The sequence below is a fragment of the Saccopteryx leptura genome, chromosome 3 (assembly GCF_036850995.1).
Source record: "Saccopteryx leptura isolate mSacLep1 chromosome 3, mSacLep1_pri_phased_curated, whole genome shotgun sequence".
NCBI classification, from domain to species: Eukaryota; Metazoa; Chordata; class Mammalia; order Chiroptera; family Emballonuridae; genus Saccopteryx; species Saccopteryx leptura.
The window spans coordinates 355,025,405-355,047,525 of NC_089505.1; the positions used below are offsets into that span (position 1 = coordinate 355,025,405).

A 22,121-nucleotide genomic window follows, 5' to 3' on the forward strand; every position below is an offset into this window, starting at 1 on the left:
AAACTCAAATAAATCAGTGGCTTTGGGAGCCCTGAATGGAAAGGGAAGTGTTTTCCCACTGTGTGTATTTCTTGCCCACTGGGTGCAAGCTAGGATTAAAGTTAATGGCCCACCAGTTCTTGGCTCCATTGTTTCATTACCATCTGTTTGAATCAAATGAGAACCTGCACGGGTCAGGCAGCTGTGATGGTGGCCATGACTACTGGCCTTACAATCATAGAATTCAAAAAGTCCATTAACTATCAATTCCCGACTCACTTCATATATCTTGTGGCAATTGAATTTGAGTGACTTGCTCTAGATATCTGGTGATGACAGATGTGAAATTTGATGCGTCTAACATCATTCTACTAATTCCCACTATTTTCCTATCACTGTTAACATGACATAGATACCTACTTTGGACATTTTAAGTATGTGTGAAAATTAATGCATCCTCAAAACTTGAGAATATTGACTATTATGGGACCAAATAACATTTTAAAGCAGGAATTTAAAAAACCAATTTGTATTCAATTATTTTGTCCTTTTTTCATTGGGTAACTATAAGTCAGGATATAACTATATCAGTATCTATCTACCTATCCATCTATCTATGCATATATATCTATATACCTATATCTGTATATCTACGTATTTAGAGAGAGAAAGATTTATTTTAAGGACTTGGCTCACTTGGTAATGAAGGTTGTGAAGTCCCATGATCCACAAACTGAAGGCCCACGAAAGCTGGTGATACTTTCAATCTGAGCTCAGAAACCTGATAATAAAGGAAAGCAATGCTGTGAGTCCCAGTCCAAGTTCAAAAATCCAAAGACCAGGGGAAGTGATGCTGTAAACTCCAGTCCAAGTACCTTCAAAGACCAAAGTCTCAGTACAATAGTGAGACAGAAAGCAAGTTCTTCCTTCTTCTGCCTTTTTTGTTCTATTGAAGGTTCAGAAAGATTGGGTGGGGCCCACCCACATTGGAGAAATCTGATTTATTCAATCTACCAATTCAAAGGCTAATCTCATTTGGAAACACTTTCATAGACATGCCCAGAAATAGTATTTAGCTAAATATCAAGCATCTTGTGATTCAGTCAAGCTGACATAAAATTAACCATTACAGTAACCTTAAGTCAATTGCTTAACTTTTGTGAACTTGGGTACTTTGCAAAATGGGGGGATGGCTATCTATTCTACAGTGCTATTTTAATGCTTAAATGAGATAAACTTAAGAGACTAACTCCATCCTTGCACATAATGACTATTCAATAAATGCCAGTTTCTTTCACTCCCTATTCTTATATTTCTTACTAGAAAGCCCGGCGGTCATACGAAATGACCGCTGTTCTAGATATTATAAATTGTAATTAAAATGATTTGTGGAAAGGTGTCTGCTAATTCAAACTGAATTACCCAGGGCAGGCGGCGAGGATGCCCCTTTGCTTACTGCCCCACGGGGTTTCCCCCTTCTAGTTGCTTAAAGTAGAGTGCAATGAAGGAAACCACTGGTGGTACATTTCTTAAGAGCCACCGCTAGCTCAATAAATAAAGGTGATTTAAATAATAAAATGTTAATTTACATGTCAAAGATCTCTTTGTACACAACATTTCTTGTGTAGATCTATCCATCATTTTTAAGCTCGCCTTGCAGAGGACCATCAATTATTTTTAATTTTATGTCCGTTCTTTCATGAACTCTTGAACAGGCAACATAAAGTTGACCGTGTCCAAATGCAGGCTCAGGCAAAAAAATGCCAACCTGCTTAAGCGTTTGGCCCTGAGACTTATTGATGGTCATAGCAAAGGCAAGTTTTACAGGAAATTGTCTACGTCTCAATTGAAACGGCAACCCTGTTTGAGATGGAGCCAAATCAATTCTTGGAATGACATGTACTTCACCTTTAGAGGAGCCAGTCAAAGACTTAGCTAGTATGACATTATTTTTCAATTGGAGAATCTCTAGTCTTGTACCATTGCAAAGACCCCTTCTGGTGTTAAGATTTCTTAACAGCATAATAATTGCTCCAATCTTTAACCTCAGTTTGTGAGGTGGCATGCCAGAAGGTGGGACTGTTTGAATGCCGTGGCAACTTCACCCCATTGGCTAGTACAGTTACGCAAGCAACCAATAAGCTATCAGTGACAAACAGACACTTAAGCCGCATATAATAAAGATGACAAGATCAGTCAAGTTATATGATAAGTAAAATGGCTACTCAGCCACCATCATTCTTAAGAGCAATGCAGGCCTGAAGGAGGAAGAAGGACTTGCCTACTCAGTAATCTGGCTCAGACCTACCTTGCAGCTGGATGCTGATAAGGGCCAATTGGATTAGGGTGCAGACAATTTTGAGGAACTGGGGCGCCATTCCCAACCACAAACAGAAGTAGCGGTCCTGCAGTCGCCGTTGCCCAAGGCTCTTTGATGAATCCATAGAACCCCTGCCCCATCCCTCCTTTGGGACTGACACCCTTTGCTGTTCTCAGCCCACCTGCACCCAGGCATTTTAAAAATAAACTTTCCTTTTGGAACACATTAGCCACGTGTTTCTGGTTCAGCCCTCTGTTTCTGTCTTTCATTATAGCGTAAGACTGTTGTTATGGGTTGAACTGTTATCTCCTCAGCCAAGGAAATTCATATGTTGAAGTCCTGAAGTTCAGTCATATGTAGAGATAGGTTTGTTACAGAGGGAATCAAGTTAAAATGAGATCATTAGAGTAAGCCCTAACCCAGTGGTTCTCAAACTTTTTGAAGTCGGGGCGCATTTAAAATCCTACAAATAATTGTAGGCACACTTTATACATATTTCTGAGAAGTATAATAAGTCAAATATTAAAAAATATATATAAAGTCTAAGCATGCTTTTATGGTAATTAAACAAAATAAATATGACAATTAAATTTATTCTGACATTAAAAAACATTTTTATGTTACATTTTTTGAGTTATGCTTTTTTAGAATGCGTAAAAAAGAAGGGTTAAAAAATAAAACAATGACAAAAAAGTTATCTTTTTCTATATATAGATACATTCTTAGTAAGATTTAGTAAATTTGGCAGGTCCTGGCGAAAATGTGTTAAGTTTTCTCATTCTTGTGTTTTTGAGAAACATGAGCCTGATGTGTCTGAAAGTCTAGTAGCCACGGCCACCATCACAGCTGCCTGGCCCATGCAGGTTTGCATTTGATTCAGACAGACGGTAATGAAACAATGGAGCTAAGAACTGGTGGGCCATTAGCTTTAATCCTAGCTTGCACCTGGTGGGCAAGAAATACACACAGTGGGAAAACACTTCCCTTTCCATTCAGGGCTCCCAAAGCCACTGATTTTTTTAAGTTTCCCAGAATCAAAGGTTTTTACTTCACCAGCTTTATTCACCTCTGTTCCCTATTTCCTTCTCTCTGCACAAACTCTGCACAAACTGGTTTCTCCTTCAGCACTCTGCCATCTTGACTGCTTCTCCCCTCCTCCACGTGGCTTTTCTCTGCTCTCCCCTCTAATGCTAATCTCGGGAACCAAGAGAGAGCAAGCTCCTGGTCTGCCCCATTTTATAGTATAGAAATCAAAAACCTTTAATCCAATATACAAACAGGGAAGTCTCTGATACAAAGTCACTTATCTGAGGCATAATGGGATTCCTCATGAGAGTGCACCACCCCCTATCATGCAACAGTCAAGGATGTGGGGAAAAGCTTAGTCTTAAAACTAAACCTTAGGCTATAAGGACCCTGCCTGCTTACAGCCTGTCCCCCACACTCAGTGAAAACTATTAGCAAGCAAACATATATATCATATTTACAAACTTATTTGACCAACAGTGTCCTAGTGATTTCTTCAAAGTTTGGGCATATATTTGAAAGGCAAACTCTCATTTCCTTGTCAACATTGAAGAATTCCTCTCTTTTTACTCTTAATTATGTCGAGTGCAGAAAACCCCCACCATACATATCATCTTAACTTTACACCAAACAAAAGATAGAAGAAACTTGCCTCCAGTCTTTCTGGGGAACACGGGGGGGGGGGGGTGTAGTGTAAACAATCCAGCAACACAGCTTAACAGCCTTTTGCAACCTAATCAGGCAAGTGAGGTGGGGGGTTGGGCAGACTGTCAGCTTACAGCCAATTCCCCATGCCTCTGTCCCCCAAAAACCTAAACTCTAAAAACCCTGCTAGTTTTTTGGTCCCCAATAGGCACATATTTCTTTGGAATATTATAGGGTGCAACTGGAAATCTTCTAGGGCAGACCAGTGTGCCCTGGTACACATTTTGAGAACCATTGCCCTAACCAGGCGTCCCCAAACTACGGCCCGCGGGCCGCATGCAGCCCCCTAAGGCCATTTATCCGGGCCCCCGCTGCACTTCCAGAATGGGCACCTCTTTCATTGGTGGTCAGTGAGAGGAGCACTGTATGTGGCGGCCCTCCAGCGGTCTGAGGGACAGTGAACTGGCCCCCTGTGTAAAAAGTTTGGGGACCCTTGCGCCTAACCCATTATAAATGGCATGATTATAAAAAGGAAAAGAAAATGGACACAGGCAGACACACACACATACACACACACACACACACACACATACACATACACACACATACACACACACACACACACACACACACACAGGAACTCCATGTGGGGATTGAAATTCAGTTGTCACAAGCTAAGGAATTACTGGGAGCTATGACAGGGACCTGGAGCAGGTCCTTTCCCAGCACCTTCAGAAGAAGCATGGTCCTGCCAGTACCTTGATCTCAGACTTCTAGCCTCCAGAACTGTGAGATGATAAAATTTTGTTGTTTAAGCCACTCAGTTTGTGGTCTTTTATTACAGAAGCACTAGGAACCAACTACACCTGTATTTCTTAAATTGAACATTACATCTCTTAGGGATAACTTGTTTTTAGGCTTTACCATGACCTTTAAGGTCCTACTTTGGAAAGTAGGTTAAAAATCTCTCCGGCACAACTCTTCAAGAATTGAGAAGGTAGGACATCTCCCTACTATATGTGATTCTGCTTATAGCTTTCCAGTGTCTTACTATGACTAAGCTATTTATAGAGGTCGTGGGTTGATGGAACAGGTAAGTATTCTGATGATTGGATGGATGGAAGGATGGATGGATGGATGGATGGATGGATGGATGGATGGATGGATGGATGGATAAATCTTTTTATCTGTAGCTATCTTATCTATATTTATCATGTTTTTAAATAAACATAATGCCACAAGCCTTTTCCCCATTTTATCAAAGACTTGTTACAAACATCATTTTAATAAAATTGTTGTCATACTCTCTCATGTTTGTATTTACTAAGATTTTCCATCCCTTACTGTATTTTTAGGCAATCTATGCTCCTTCCCCCTTTTCACACATCTTTTCAAATAAAACTTTACCCATTTCAGTATATTTTCTTATGATAGTATAGCAGAGGGCAATTACTAGGCCAAAGGCTATAAAGATTTTTAATGTTCTTGATACTTACTGCCAAATTGCCTTGCAGTAAAGCTGGTGTTGTTTCCTTTGGGGTTGAACCCCAAGAAAATTATTCGTAGCAAGAGAAGGAAATAAGGTTATGGAGAGCAGCGGGACTTTTGCCGTTTAACTGGCACCAATAGGTAGTGAATATTTCCCTATAAAAAAGCTCAAAGGCATGCATACCACTTACACAGCATGGAGGTAAATCAAGAAATCTCTGGCTTGCCATTTATGACACCCCAACATTTAAATGCAATCTAGAGTATTCAGTTGCCAGCTCATGTACTGAGCAGAAGGCATCTCTGTGGTCTTCCGTCTCTGGAATGTTTGTACTGACCTGCACACTTGATTGTTTAGTTCAGAGGTCATTTTCAATAAACTGTTGTCACTTGAAAATAAACAGTCTGGACAATGTATGGTCCATTTGGAATGCTGAGAAAATCACCAGGACAGGATGTGTCTTCTTGCCTGTGCAGGCCTTTTTGGAACGCATGCTCAGAGAGACTTCATCTTCTTCCACAGAGCAGAAGATTCGATTGCAAAACCAAGCTGTTCATTTGGCATTTCTGGGCAACCCTGTTTTGAAGAACCACCACGATGGGTGGCTTCGGAGTCCCGCTTCGAAGACACGAGTTCATGCTGCTGGCGCTCTTCCTTCTGCACATTCCGGGTCTGGGTCTGGACGTGGAGAGTCATCCTACCACTGAAGTCTGCGCCACGCACACCATTTCACCAGGACCCAAAGGTGAGGAAAGGAAGGGGAAATTTTCCTGCAATCCCTAAGCTCTCTTCCTCCACCTCTCAACCCCACTCTACCTCCCAATGACGTTCTCTTCTTCCCTCCCTACTTCCTCCCACTTTGCTTCTGTTTTGGAAAATTAATAGCATATTACTTATTTTCACATCCCCCCTGATGTTAGGTAAGGGCCCTTTGGGGGGGGCGGGGTAGAACCCCAGGCCTGGGACGTGATGGAACCAATCCAAGGCAGGGGAATTTCCTCTTCCAGGCTGCTTTAGGAGAAGACACACAAGCCAGACGTTAGTCTCCAGGAATCCTTTCCTTAAAGCATCTTGGGCGGTTCCTATTTCAACCCCTTTCTCATACTAATGCTACTAAGCAAAAGTTTAGTAAATATTAAAACCTTTGGTATATTTCATAAGTTAATGGGTTCCAACACAGAGGAACAGTTTTGTCAAGGATTGGAGGTAGTATACAAATGAACATTTCCTTATTTGAAAGTGAGGTCTTTAGGGGCCAAGAGCCTTCAGTTGAAGGGTGATGGAATGTGGCAGAATGTTTTTGAGTGGAGCCAACGTCTAAATGTGCTTCAAGCAAGTGGTTGATAAAAATAAATTAATAAATAAATAAAAAATGCTGCTGTTTTCCTAGTTTTAGCTCTGACCCTTTTGTTCTGAAAGTGGTCACTGCAGCATAAATTGATGGCCCCTCATTAGTAATTCATGCAGCGTTTCTCCAGGCTAGAGGATGGGAGAATTTCAACTGCTTAAAATTTTAAGTAGAAAAAGGGTCTTTCAGAAAAAGCATCCCAGAGATACATTGCCCTGTGCTTGTCAGTTATTTAAATGTATATTGCTTAAAGTGCATTTTTTCTTAATCAGTGAATTAATTTCCTCATAAGATTGCAATCCAAGTTTTAACCTTTGATACCACAAAATAAATGCCGGAGGAAGAATGAGACCTTGAGGCTTCCTAATAATTTCTTGGGTGAACACATGAATAATGCGAGGGCAGATGTTTAGAAAAGAAAGTTCTGATGAGAAATAAAGTGTTTACTTAAAACCATAGAGTAGAGAAAACTTTGTATTAGTCCTAGAGTATCAGGGAGAATGCTGAAAATGAACATTTTCCCTGTTCCTGCAAACAGGAGAATCCATTTGAAAATAGCACTGTTCAACAATTTTTCTTGCTGAGAAATGGCAATTTTCAAACTGGAGGAAAAATGGAAAAGTGTTGTTAAAATAATGTCCCAAAATATAATGGTCAACCGTTCTATTCATTCCAATTCAGTAAACATATATTGAATACCTACTAAGTGCTGAGCGCTATTTTAAGCACAAGATATGCATTAAAAAATATATATAATATATTAATATCATGAGCAATGGAGATATAAATGATTTAAGAGGGGGAACAGAGGAAAATCAGTATGTGTTAGATAACAGCAGGGTGTCCACCCCTAAGACTTCCTCCCTCATTTCTTTGCTTAACAGAAAACTTCTCCCTTCCATTAGAAAGAAACCCTACTATGATTACAAACAATGAAACCTCTTTAACTCTCTTTCTGAGCCTGTGTGGAAATCATGAGAGGATTACAAGCCAGAAATGTGACAGGATGAGGAAGTGACTGCCCCAGGAAAGCGAGAACCCGGGTCCCAGAACTAAGTCGGCTATGAACCTACTATGATTTCTTCTTCTTCCCTAGAGCCAGAGAGCTTTGCCTTCAATGGATTCTAAGTGTGTTTCTTCTTTAAGAGAGTCCATAATTCTGGAATGTACTGACTACCCACTAAGTCCCAAGCATCGTGTGAGATGCTAAAGGTTTCCAGCTAAGGAAGAACTTGTCCTAGAACTTACAGCTACATTTCCAGCTGGATATTAGATTGCAAACCTTTGGGGTCAGGGCCCAGTTAGCTCATTTGTTTTTCTTCACAAATTGCCTCCAGGCACACATGGTGCCACGTGAGCGTGTTCACCGCTGCCCTGCCCTTGCTCTGTGCTAACTGCGCAGACGAGAGAACAAGGTATTGTTGTCTTTACTGCCACCTACCCTACCTACTCCTTCATAGGCATGGTGACAGCTCCTCCCCACTCCTGAACAAGGTACATTTGTATTTTTAGCTCTACAAAAGGAAAAAAAAAAAAAAAAGAAACAAAAAGACAAAACTTGATAGTTAACATTTTAAAAGGCTGTTGTTGCTTCTGTTTAATATTTTTTTCTTTCTAAGATCAAGCTGGTCTATACTTTTCTCCCTGGGTAATCACTGCAATATCCTATTTACCAGCAGTATACCTAGAAACTTCTAGATACTCTCAGAAATAGACAGTTCAGGAGTTTTTCCTAAATTAATTTGGGACACTGGGAACTAAATAAATTATTTAGACCTGCATGTATAGATTCAGTTTTGATAACCCATTAATTAATTTTTTGTCTAATATAGAGATGTCGTATTTCACTGTCTTATTTCCTAAGGATGACTTAGTGAAAAGAGATTGGATCTAATCTGTTTTATCTTAAGTATGTTATTACATCTATTTATGCTTCAGTTTTGTTTTTTTGTTTTTTTTTTCTGTAAAATGGGCCTTAATGATAGACGTGTTTTAAAAACAGTATAAGATAATCAATATAAACTCTAAGCTGTGTAGACACCATAAAATAGGTACTTACATTTTATTTATCTTTCCTTCCTCTCCCTATCCCACTCTGTTGGGTAGCAATTTCTAGAATATTCTTCCAGTTATCAAAACTTCTTTGTGTAACTCCACTTTTATTTTTCTTTCTTTGTCTTAAATTTATTACTTTATTCTATTTAGTAGGAAAATATATTTTTCTCTCTCTCTTACCTTGGTAGTTTCTTTAAACAATTTATGTGAAATTCTGACCTCTAGTGGTTTTACTTAAAAATAACAATGACAAGAAATTTGAACAAGGACTGTTAAAAAGAATTTTAAAACCAGTAAGAAACATGGAGGTGATACTTTACAATTCCTAATATCCTTTGAAATACACTCTCTTGTGTAATTTTCACAGTTGCCCTATGTGGTAGCAATTACTTTAAACTTAAAGATTAGGAGACAGTATCAAGGAGGCCAGTGGTGTGCCAATGTCTTTCAAGTAGATATAATACTTGCAGTCATGCAACTTGAACTTTACCCCTAGCTTTCTGGCTCTGGGTCCAGTGTCATTCCATGACAACCCTGGTTTCTATTAGAATACAGTCCACTGACCCTTTTTTGATAAGAAACAGTTAAGGCAGCACCTAAGAACGTGGAGCTCAGGTAACTTCTCAGTCCAATATTGCACTGGATACCAGAACATGATGGAAGTGATGACATGAGACATGACTCCTCTTTGAGAATGAATTCTCATTTGTTTGGAAATTCATATGATTTTACTCTGTTGCTTACTTTGGCTTCTGCTGGCTTTTTTTTTTATTTAAAAGCTCTTCCTAACCAATGACATCCGTGCATGCGTGGCCTAAGAGGTCCTTTACAATCCAGCTTGCTTCTCTCTACTCCTTTCAAACCTTGTTTCCCACTGTCGTTCGCTCTGGACACCCATGCTTTGTCTCTCATTTCCGACCCAGCAACTTTGCCCTTGACTGTCTGGCCCTGTCTTACCGCAGCTCTTCACGAGGACAGTTCTGTCCTCATTCCTTCACGTTTTAGTCAAATGCCCCGTGCACAGTAGGGCCCTGCCTGGCCGCCCCTTTACCCTCTGTTATAGATCCCAAACCATTTCATTATTTTCAAGGACTTACCTCTCAATGAAAATCTTTTGTGGATTTATAGAGTTATAGTCACTCTTAGAACGCAAGCTTTCGGAATGCAGGGACCCGGTCCTCTTTGCTGAGGGTCTTTTCCTGCTGCCTAGAAGGGTTCTGACATACAGTGGATGCTGCATAAATATTTTGGGTTAAATAAATGAGCCCGGGTTATCTAAAATCTCCCGACATTTTAGCTCATGGCTTGGACCTTTCTATACAGTTCCTTGAGAATGTTCTCCACATATGTCCTGCATTTTCAAAGAAAGGACTGTTCCTTTTATGCAAATGATTCCAAAAGGAGGACTGATCCTGGAGGCGCACTGTCACCACACCATTTCTTCAGTAGTCAAAGTATGTCCCCACAAGTGGCTGCCAATTTTTTTGCAAGTACAGAGTACTGTGGCTTGCCTGATGCCCCTGTCTCAGCCTAGCCTGGCCACTAACTCAACACCCCTTCACTCAGTACGGAAGACTCCCCATTGATTGTTCTGAGGACACTACGACTCCTACAAGCCACTGTCACGACTCCTCCACGCACGTGGCCTGTGGTGAACTCATGGGGCTGGTATACTCTCTCTTCCCTTCACCGCGGCTCTAGTGACAACCTCAATCCCAATGGTAGGAGCAGTGATGCCATCACCTCGCTAGTGATGCCTTTGTACTGTGCGAGTGCTCTACAGCCCTTTTAAAATTTAGTTACCTCAATAGACTCAGAGGGGAAAAAACATTATACTTTTCATTTGACAGATGAAGAAACTGAGCTTCAGAACTATGAAGTCTCTGGCCTAGAGCCACACAGTTGGAATGGGGCAGGTTGGAACGCCATCCTGGTATAGTTGGACTCTGCTCCCTAAACAGCCCACTAAGCCCCTAAGCAGTATTGACTGTCCCACAGTATTTTATGGGGCCAGATGAAACAGCTACTTCAGCTTTTGCTTCAAGTTTTTATTCATCCCTATGGAGCTCATGCACAGGCAGACCAGATGACACGTGTGAGCGCCAGATGACAGGACGTGCATGTGGCTTTGCCACAAGGGAGGCCTTATAGAGCTCCCTTCTGCGCTCTGAAATAATTTATTTCTCGGCAGACCCATTAGCCTCCAGAACATGGACTTCTTTCTGGCCAGCCAGCATTTTCCTGATCATGGCTCTGGATCCCGGCAACTGACACGACCTGAGTTATTTCCCAGGAGCCTCTGCATCTCCAAATGGGACTCTGCCTGGCTTCCCCAAACGGATGACCAGAGAAGCCCCCAAATCTCTGGATGACTGTCACACTCATGTTGGGAGTCTCACACCTGTGGAGTAACTCTCAGAGATAATTTGCTTTAACCCCAATGATTTTTACCTTTGTGGAAATGAAAGTCCAGAGAGGTGAAATAACGTGTTCGATCTCCATACACCACACAGCTGCTCACTGGAGGCGGGGCTGGAACTGGAGCTCACATTTCAGACTCCTCAGCCAGTCCCTGTTTCCTCCTGCCCATTACATTCTTGTCCTTGCGTTTTATCATTCTCATCAGGCGTGAAATGGTCCTTCTTCAATTTTATAAATTAACATTAGAAAAGACGTTCTGTGAGGTCAATGTATAAACATGCTACAGAATTGTTTTAACTCGGTCACCTTGATATAAATTAAGCTGCTAATTTCTTTCTAGTGCCTTTATTAGAGAGGTTAAGCAAGTAAGTATTTTCCCAAAACCTTTATATTAATTGCAGTAATGAACTGGATCCTTTCATTATGAGTTTTAATACTCATTTAATGCATAAGGACAGACCAAAATTTTAAGTGGCTTGTCTTTTTTTAACTTTAGATTTCAGTGAGTGGGTGCTTTTCTCCTCTTCTTTTCTCTTTGGATAGATGCGCCCCTAAAAAAATTCAAGAGGGAATGAATAAAACTCCAGTTAATCAAAGTATGGACAAAGATGAGTCAGGAAATACTGAGTGGTAATGACAAAAAAAAAAATTAGTTTGTTTCATTTTAGCATCCTTTACCAAAGCCGTTTCTCTCTCCGACTCTCTTACATAATAACTTGGCTATATACATCAATCACTACTAGGGACCTAATAGGTACTTGCTTGTCGGTACCTCACGGGCTACGGAGACAAAGTGTATGGTTGTGAATTTCAGCTCTGCCACTTCTTTTCTGCGTGATCTTCAGCTTTAATGTCCTCATTTTTTAAATGGCAATAATGATACTGCCCATCTCAAATGCTTATTTTTTAAATCAAAACATGTGTACCATAGAGATTACCTATCATTTTCCCCCCACTAGCTTTCATTGCTCTTACTGCTCACCATAAGCTTCCTCTGTCCCCACCCCGCTAAAGAAAAGCTCGTAGATTATGAAGATAGCTCGACGCATAGACATCTACCAGGGAGATGCCTCTATCTCTGTTCTTTCCTGCAATTTCCTGACTATTTATAGCCCAACCGCAGTCAACTGATTCATCAGTAGCTCACCAACTTGAGAGCACCCACGCTCTTTGCTGATGTTGCCTTTGTTCTGTAGTTCTGTGACTGAGCCTGGTGCCCCTTATCATAAAAACGGGAATAGGAACCTTGTAAATACCCCTAGGGAACTAAATGAGTTAAGAGGTACAAAACCAAGCCTCAGTTGTCTCATAGGTATCCTGGGATGATAACATTGTGCACCTACTGCATAGGGTTGTGGTGAGGAGAGGTGAGTTAAGTCACATAAAGCACTAAACACTGTCCTTGCCACATTGCCAAGGGCTCTGTAAATATTAGCAAACCGAACAAAATCCAAGGGAGAATGAGAATGTTATTTCCTGGGTTTTTGTTGTTGTTCTTTTTTTCTTCCTTTAAGGCAAGGTAGTCAACCTTTTTATACCTACAGCCCACTTTTGTATCTCTGTTAGTAGTAAAATTTTCTAACCGTCCACCGGTTCCACAGTAATGGTGATTCATAAAGTAGGGAAGTAACTTTATAAAATTTATAAAGCAGAGGTACAGCAAGTTAAAGAGTTAAAGCATATAATAATAATTACTTACCAAGTAGTTTATGTCGGATTTTCGCTAAGTTTGGCAGAATAAATCTTTTTTTTTTTTTTTTTTTTTTACAGAGACAGAAAGTGAGTCAGAGAGAGGGATAGACAGGGACAGACAGACAGGAATGGAGAGAGATGAGAAGTATCAATCATCAGTTTTTCATTGCCCGTTGCAACACCTTAGTTGTTCATTGATTGCTTTCTCATATGTGCCTTGACCTTGGGCCTTCAGCAGACCAAGTAACCCCTTGTTGGACCCAGCAACCTTGGGTTCAAGTTGGTAGGCTTTTGCTCAAACCAGTTGAGCCTGCGCTCAAGCTGGTGACCTCAGGGTCTCAAACCTGGGTCCTCTGCATCCCAGTCCAACGCTCTATCTACTGCGCCACCGCCTGGTCAGGCAGAATAAATCTTTATAAACAACTTACTATAGTTAAATCTGTCTTTTTATTTATACTTTGGTTGCTCCGCTACCGCCCACCATGAAAGCTGGAACGCCCACTAGAGGGCGGTAGGGACCAGGTTGACTACCACTGCTGTAAGGGATGTTTTTCTGTTCCTACTGTCTGTGCCCTCAGCAGACATTTTGGTTGGTCTCAGGTCATGGACAATATGTGTAGATATCTCTCTTCCAATTTGTGTTTATGAAATTCTACTTCTGGAGACTTTCTCAATTCTGTTAGAAATGGTTTTATTTGGCCTCTCCTCGTCTTTTCAGGATATTCCAACTCATCAACATTCTCTCTGGTTTTCATACCAAATGTTTGATTTGCAATATCCTATCATTTTACAAAATTCGTTCAATTGTATTTTATAGCTTTCTCGGCTCTTTCATAAAAGAGTTGTAAATATACACAGTAAAAATCTGACACTCAGAAATTCCAGTGAAGTAGCATCTAAATAATTTCATTGTTTTCAAATTATTTATCATGATTGTTCTTGATTTGAAAGCTCTGGAAGCATCATTTCAGGTCTCTTGTGGCCACTTGACAGTACTTATATCTGTTAAACAAATTATGTAAATGTGCATCTTTAGAATTTACAAAGGATTTCTCCATTATTTTGCTTTAGCTCCACTGACATACTATGGGAATTATTATCCCTACTGAAAGAGAAAGAGACTAAAGCACACTATTCTTGCATGTGGTCTGACTGCACGACCATGAGCAAGTATTCTGGGAAAAAATCCTCTGCCCATTCCACCTCCTTAACTCTGAAGAAAATAACCCTAACTGACTTAGTCAATAAGATGAGCTAAGATCTCTCAAATGAGAAATCATCTCAGGTAAAATCAGCCATATTTTAATAGGACAGGTTAGATAGACAGATGACACCAAATTCCTTGAAGAGGAGACTCTTCCTGTTCTCTGCAGTTGGAGAACTTCTAGATTTCGAGGGTCATTTATTTGACCTGGCCCAGGGATTGGGTGTGTGTGCAAAACATTAATAGTATTGGGTGTAGTCAGAAATAGTTTAAAAGGAATTGTTCTGCCTGGTCTGAGATGACAAATATGTAGAAAAACATGTTGACCTTCAAAGCCAAAAGCTGACAAAGATGTCATCTCTCTCTCTCATCAGACCACATGCTGAGTGACCAAATGACAGGACAATCAAAAGGAGGGAGACTCGTATGTCCAATGGGACCTTAGGAGATGGAGTGTGGTAGCAAGTGTGGCAATAGGCTCTGGACCCTAATGAAAGCCCCCAAAGATACTGGGAAACTTTGTTATACCTTAGAGGAAGGTTTGTGGAACTGGTGATATCAAAATGATTTATCAGTGTGACCCTAGAACTTGAAGAAGAAGGCTGGACAATGCCACTGGTGATCATGGGGCAAGCCAGTACTAGACAACGAACACGGGTCATAATACACTGAGATAAAGCTCACATAGAGTATTCAAAGATAGGAATATGGCCTGCTTTCCTAGACTGGAGCACACATAAGATGACATTTTATTTTTCAAATTAAAATGAGCTTAAAATCATATATATATATATAAAATCATATATATATACACACACACACACATACACACACATAGTGTGTCCATAAAGTCATGGTGCACTTTTGACCAGTTACAGGAAAGCAACAAAAAACAATAGAAATGTGAAACCTGCACCAAATAAAAGGAAAACTCTCCCAGTTTCGTACCTATTCAGTGCAGTTCGATGTGGCTCATGCTCAGATTTTTTAGGGCTCCTTAGGTAGCTATCCCGTATAGCCTCTACAGACTCGTCACTGACTGATGGCCTACCAGAACGGGGATTCTCCACCAAACTGCCGGTTTCCTTCAACTGCTTATCCCACCAAGTAATGTTATTCCTATGTGGTGGCGCTTTGTTATAAACGTGCCGATATTCACATTACACTTTGGTCATGGATTCCAATTTAGCGAGCCACAGAACACACTGAATTTTCCTCTGTACCATCCACATCTCGACTGGCATGGCCGTGGGCTGCTCCACTGTATACATGGTGTTACATCATCATCTGCGCATGCTGCCACATCATCCTACAGAAACTAGGAGGGTTTTCCTTTTATTTGGTGCAGATTTCACATTTCTATCATCTCTTGTTGCTTTCCTGTGACCGGTCAAAAGTGCACCATGACTTTACGGACACACTGTATGTATGTGTGTGTGTGTGTGTGTGTGTGTGTGTGTGTGTGTGTGTATATACACTTCTCACAAAATTAAGGAATATTTCAAAATGAATATAAAGTGATACAAAAAAGAGGCATTTAATTTTTTTTCTTAAACAAGAACATCAGAAAAAGCAAATGACAAGCCAAAGAAAGTTGTTCAATTATGCAAATGAGATGCAAAACTAACTTAGTTCATTGGTGAAAATGCACTATACACAAGGCTGAAAGTACTGGAGTATATATGCATGTTCCCTGATCCCCTAATTTTTATGAGCAGTTATAATTTAATCAAAGCATACATAATATGTTTTTTCATGATCAGGGAAGCCATACCATGTTATTATTCTAATGTGGCCTAAGGATACTATTAATAATATGCAACTTCTTGCTCCCTCTTTCTGATTCTATAATATTTTAAGTTTGAACAGATGAGTGTATGCGAAACAAAAATTCCCAGCATTTACTGCTGCCAAGGTGTTCTTGTACCTGCCTATAAGGCTTTAATAGTGGGAAATGAATCTCCCCAAATGCATTATATCTCTGCCTGTTCTCTTATATTTTATATCTCTTCCTGTCTTAGTTTTTGGAGTTAGAAATATGGGTGGGCTGGGAGGTCAGGACACTGTACTCTGCCATGTCAAAACCACCAGTAATGCAACAAAGTTATTGTGTCCAGTGGAAGTGGAAGTGCTAACCTACCTCTTTTTATTTATTTTTATTATTATTATTTTTTTACAGAGACAGAGAGAGAGTCAGAGAGAGGGATAGACTGGGACAGACAGACAGGAACAGAGAGAGATGAGAAGCATCAATCATCAGTTTTTTTTTTTGTGACACCTTAGTTGTTCATTGATTGCTTTCTCATATGTGCCTTGACCGCGGGCCTTCAGCAGACTGAGTAACCCCTTTGCTGAACCAGCGACCTCGGGGTCTCGAACCTGGGTCCTTCCGCATCCCAGTCCAACGCTCTATCCACTGCGCCACCGCCTGGTCAGGCAATCTACCTCCTTTTAGGTGAATAGGATCGTTCTTTTAGTAAAATAGAACACAGAATTATTTTCCCTAGATACTCAATATATATACTTTGTTATGTCAGTTTTCATTGTACCTTGGGTTTTCCTTTGTCTGTCTTTCTTTTTTTTCTCCTTCTTTCTTTTTTCTTTCTTTCTCTCTTTCTCTCTCTCTCCCTTCCTTCTTCCCTCCCTCCCTCTCCTTTCCTTTTCCTTCTTTCCTTCCTTCCTTCCTTCTTTCCTTCCTTCCTTCCTTCCTTCCTTCCTTCCTTCCTTCCTTCCTTCCTTCCTTCCTTCCTTCCTTCCTCTTCTCTTCTCTTCTCTTCTCTTCTCTTCTCTTCTCTTCTCTTCTCTTCTCTTCTCTCCTCTTCTTCCTCCTCTTTCTTTTTCTCCTTCTCCTTCTCCTTATTTTCAGTTTTTACAGTTATTGTGTAGAAGTTGTGAGACTGTATCAGGTCTAACCAGCCAAATTATGGTTTAAACCAGAGAAACCAATGGAAGTCTTTGAGTAGAAGAATAAAGGAATTAGATTGTTTTTCTGACTAATAAACACATTGGTAGAATTGAAGCTAGACTACAAGATATGAGAAGCTCCTGGTAAGACATGAATTAAAAACAAGAGATGAATTAGGACTGTTGAGATAAGGAAAAAAGGGGAAAGGTGTTAGATATTTCAGAAGCAAAATTGGCAGGTTACTATGAGTTCTAAATTTTGTCTGTTTGCTGCCTGTGCACATTCAGATGGAAAATCCATAGGCAGTTGGAAATAGGCACCATAAATATTTCTTAGACATTTCTTCTCTACAAAAACTAATCACACAACCAATCATCTTGGCCCATAGTGTTTATACTTTGTGATAGTCATCAGGCAAGACACTTCCCTTCTCAATGAGTGTTGGGATGGGTTGGGATAGTACTGTATATAGTAGCATAGTTATCTCATATTTAGTGAGAAGACTACTTGTTTAAAATTAGGTTTTGCCCCACTTTGTATTAAAAGGAATTTTAGACAGAATAGTGTATGTCACACCTTTAGAGTATTGTAAACATTTCAATGCCTGAAGCTCAAATTTCTGGAACCAAAAATATGCATTAACCAGGAAGTTGCAAAAGAGTCATGTCTTCCCACTGGCTTCTTCTTTTCATCCCTCTTATTTTGAATGGGTAGAAATTCTAGGTGGCCTGTGGGATGGTACTATCACAATGCATTGTTTCTCCAGTGCGCACTGCATTCCAGCCCCAGTCAGCCCTCCGTCTGCGTTATCTCATCAGTTCCTCTCAGCAGCACCATGAGGGAGACATTTCACTATTCTGGTTTTCTGCTGAGGAAACAGGCTGACAGGATTTAAGCAGGTTACCAAAGTCTCTCAGCCAGTGAGTGATGGAGCCAGGACTCTGACCCCAGATCCCCTGCTCCTAACCACTGCATTGTGTTGCAGAAGCACGCCACTTAGTCCTGGGTGGTTGGCTTTCTCCTTGCATTTGTTTCTACTGACTTGCCTGTGAATGCATTTTAATAATGAATGATATGTGAAGGCAGAAGAAAATCTGCCCAACAAAACTTAATGTTGTATTTTTCATTAAGTACAATGTTAGTTGTTTTTTCCCTCCCCTGTTCAGACATGCAGTGACTACAAAAGACTTGCAGACCCAAAGTAGCGATTCCTTATAAAGCAAACAAGCCTGAAGACAAGGAGTAAGTGCTTTGTAATTCAAGTAGGAAAGATTATAAGATTCTTGAAATCTCTTTTTTTTTTTTTTTTGCTAGGTTGTACAGGGATGAGTTGAAGGGCAAATGAAGTTCATTGTTCCCTAGAATTGGGCACAAATGAGAAATTAGTTGACATAGTCATGCACATTAATAACCCAGCTTGGGCCATGTTCAACACCCAAGAAATATTAGCTGTTATCATTATTGACAGTGATATTTCTGTTAGATAAATTAAACTCAATATATCTCCTTACAGATTGCATTTTCTTACATTTGTTTAGCACGTTGATATTGAAAAAGCACTTTCATTTTATATCCTTATTTGCTATGTTATGTGGCCATCTGTGGAGATCAGGAGTCAGAGCCTCGTCTCTTCGGCCTCCCGTCATTGATCATTCCAGAGGCTCCCATTGTTAGACACCCGCAAAACCCACGGCAATTTCCCTTTTGTAATACTCACGGAATTTATAAAATCTTCTCTGGTGCTCGCTTTCTGCAAACCTCTAGGCTTAGCTCATGTCTCATGGTGTATAGTGCTATGTCCCTAAGACCCAACAAGGACTTGATAGTAGGGACTCAATAAACATTTGTTCAAGACATGAATGAGGGAGCAAACTGTGAAGTTTTGAACAGCTCTTGAGAATAAAGTGTAGAATGTCTGCCCTTATCACAAAGAACTCACACTGTAACCAGTTGATATTAATACAAAAAATTACATAACCATGCATTTTTAAATAATGCTGCAGCCCTGGCCAGCTGGCCCGGCGTGTGGAAGTCCTGGGTTCGATTCCCAGCCAGGGCACACAGGAAAAACGCCCATCTTCTTCTCCACCCCTCCTCCTCTCCTTCTTCTCTGTCTCTCTCTTCTCCTCCCACAGCCAGGTCTCCATTGGAGCAAAGTTGGCCCGGGCGCTGAGAACAGCTCTATGGCCTCCCTCTCAGGTGCTAGAATGACTCTGGCCACAATGGAGCGATGCCCCAGATGGGCAGAACATTGCCCTCTAGTGGACATGCCCAGTGGATCCCGGTCAGGCACATGTGGGAGTCTGTCTGACTGTCTCCCCACTTCTAACTTTGGAAAAATACAAAATAATAAAAATAAAATAAAATAATGCTGCCAGGCAGCAATTAGGAAGCAGTAACAAGCAACCATATGGTGAATTGCCAAGGAAATAATTCCATCAATAAATTCAGAGAATTTAGAATTTAATTTCAGACCAGACTCATGGGTAGTATTTATAAGGAGAAGGAAGGCCACAGTTCCTTTATATAATTTATTTGTTTTTTAAAGTGCAAGAGTATTCCATGCTTGTTGTAACATAATAATATTTGTAAATATGTACAAAAATATATACAAAGACAAAGCCAATGATCTCTCTTTTCACTGTGACCCTTCCCTTTTCACACCCACTTCTTCCATGCAACCATCATTAGTAGCCTGGAATTAACAGTGATCTCCATATTTATTCTGCTTATTTATTTTTTGTTCTAAATGGGATCACATGCGTGTTATTCTTGAAAAGAGATTCTTTTACGTAGTATAACATGAAGCTTGCTCTTTATCTAAATAATTTTTTCATTTGTTTTTTTCATTTTCTTTTTCTTTTTTTCCAAGTGAAAGGAGGGGAAATAGACTCCCACATGTGCTCTGACCGGGATCTACCCAGCAACCCCATCTGGGACAATGCTCACAACTGAGCTATTTTTAGCTCCTGAGGCAGAGGCTCCAGGGAGCCATCCTCAGTGCCCTGGAGTGATACCGTTTGATCAGCCATGGCTGCGGGAGGGGAATAGAGAGATAGAGAAGGGGCAGGGGGAGGGCTGGAGAAGCAGATGGGCACTTCTCCTGTGTGCCCTAAGAATTGAAGCCAGGACTGAATATCCACACTGAACCGAATGGCCAGGCCCCCAAATATTTTTTTCTAAGTCATCTCATTACTCTTAGTAGCTGCATAATATTCCTCTTTGTATTTTCACCAATTCTATGACAAACTTTAAGGCTGTTTATGGTTTTTGTTTTTGACACTACAAGCACATATTCTCATGTATACATTTGTTCTTCCAATTATTTCCATAAAATATGTTCTCTGGGGTAAAACTGAGTGTGTGGATTTTTACTTTAATCATTATTGACAGATTATTTTACAAAAACATCATAGTCATTTACATTGCTAAACAATGACCCAGCACTTCCTGTATATATGACATCTTTGGATGCAATAAGTCTTTTTTAAATTGTTACTAAATCTGATGGCAAGCTATGACAGACATTTCCACAGATATATATATATTTTTTTTCTGACTAATAGTGAGTCTGGGCATTTTCCACCTATCATTGTTTATATCTGTAGAGCATCTTTTTATTTCACTTATGGTCCTTTTGCAAAGTGATTAGTTTGCAAGATGGTTTAGAAGAAAGAAGTTCAGAACCAATGAATCCAATATTGTAGCCCCTGCCTGTTTATTAAACAGACACACTTCGAGGCACTTGGCATCACTGGAGAATAAAACACCCTTGAGACCATTTAGGGATCGCCTGCAAAGAGCAGAGGTTATAGTATGGGGATGATAAAAGGTCAAATAAAGGCAGCAGGGGAGGGAGGAAAGAGAAAAGATGGACGTGAGAAAAAAGAATCAAGATGGGAGTGAGGATGGAGGAAGAGTCGAAACCAATCGGGTATTGACCCTGAGCGATGCGAGCCTCGCAGAGATAGCGGTTGACAGGGGCACATTTGGCGAGAAACCAGAACCCGAGGGCGGAGGGAGCAGTGGAGACGGAGGTCTGCGCATTTGCGGCGTGGCCTCCCTAGATTCTAAGTCATCACCACCGCCAGCCCAGCAGACTAAAGTCAATTCATTAATCAGCCATTATTCAGAATGGCATTTCTATCAATGACTAATGGATCTGACTCTATTGTCATTTAAGCTCGCATTTAGCCATCTTGTCTTTAAGGTTATTATTCCTTTTCTTTCACCAACCTTTACAGAGAAGGCACTTACTGGATCTCAGACCCTGTGCCAAGTGCTGGGGATACAGAAAAAGAAAACCCTGTATCATCCTGACCTGTCCCATCATCTGAGACACAGGGTGGTGGAGGCTATGAAGGATGAGGGCAGTCCCGTCGGAGGATGAGATGGGTCCTGACTGTCGAAGAGGAAGGGGAGGGCGGGGTCTGTAGTAGGAGCTTCCTGGGTGGAGGAGGTGACTCAACAGTTGAAGCTATAAGGGGGCATGGAGTGGGGCAGAAGGTAAAAATCCGCGTGGGCTTTCATTGACGAGAACATTTTACTACCAGCCTGCCTGAGTAGAATGATAAACGTATAATTTCACTTTTTTTTCTTTTTCATTTATCTTAAGATGTTAGTTTATTCTGGTGGAGCTCAGTACAAAAGATCCCACGTACTTCTTTCTGGGAAAGAATCAGGGCAAGTTTTTGATGTAGGGGGGTAGAGGGAGGTGTTTCTTTCTTTATGTCCCATAATAGCTACACTTCTGGCATTGGGCACAGAAACTATAGGCTCACCTGCCCATCTTCTCCTGAGGTTTTGATTGCCTCACAGCGAGGTCCTTATCACCCTGATCAGTGTCTAGTAGTTACATTAGTAAGGAAACTTGTGTTTGCAGGTGAAAAAACAACGACAACACACAAAGCAAACTTAAACTGGTTAATCAAACAGCCAACCGAGGAGAGAAGGGGCATTTGTAGACTCGTGTCGTAGGGAGGGAGGCCGGCTGAGTTGTCCAGGCTCCAGCGAGGTGTTCAGGACCCGGTTTTCACA

The 22,121-nt window shown here is 40.7% G+C and overlaps 1 protein-coding gene across 1 annotated transcript in view; it reads left to right on the top strand.

Annotated features, from left to right (window-relative positions):
• The first annotated feature begins 5,913 nt into the window (after positions 1-5,913).
• Positions 5,914-22,121, top strand: part of COLEC10 (collectin subfamily member 10) — a 43,886-nt gene continuing 27,678 nt past the window's right edge. Inside the window, exon 1 of the mRNA XM_066379396.1 lies at positions 5,914-6,204. Coding sequence (XP_066235493.1) covers positions 6,057-6,204 — 148 coding nt within the window. The 5' untranslated portion in view covers positions 5,914-6,056. The remainder of the gene's footprint in view (positions 6,205-22,121) is intronic.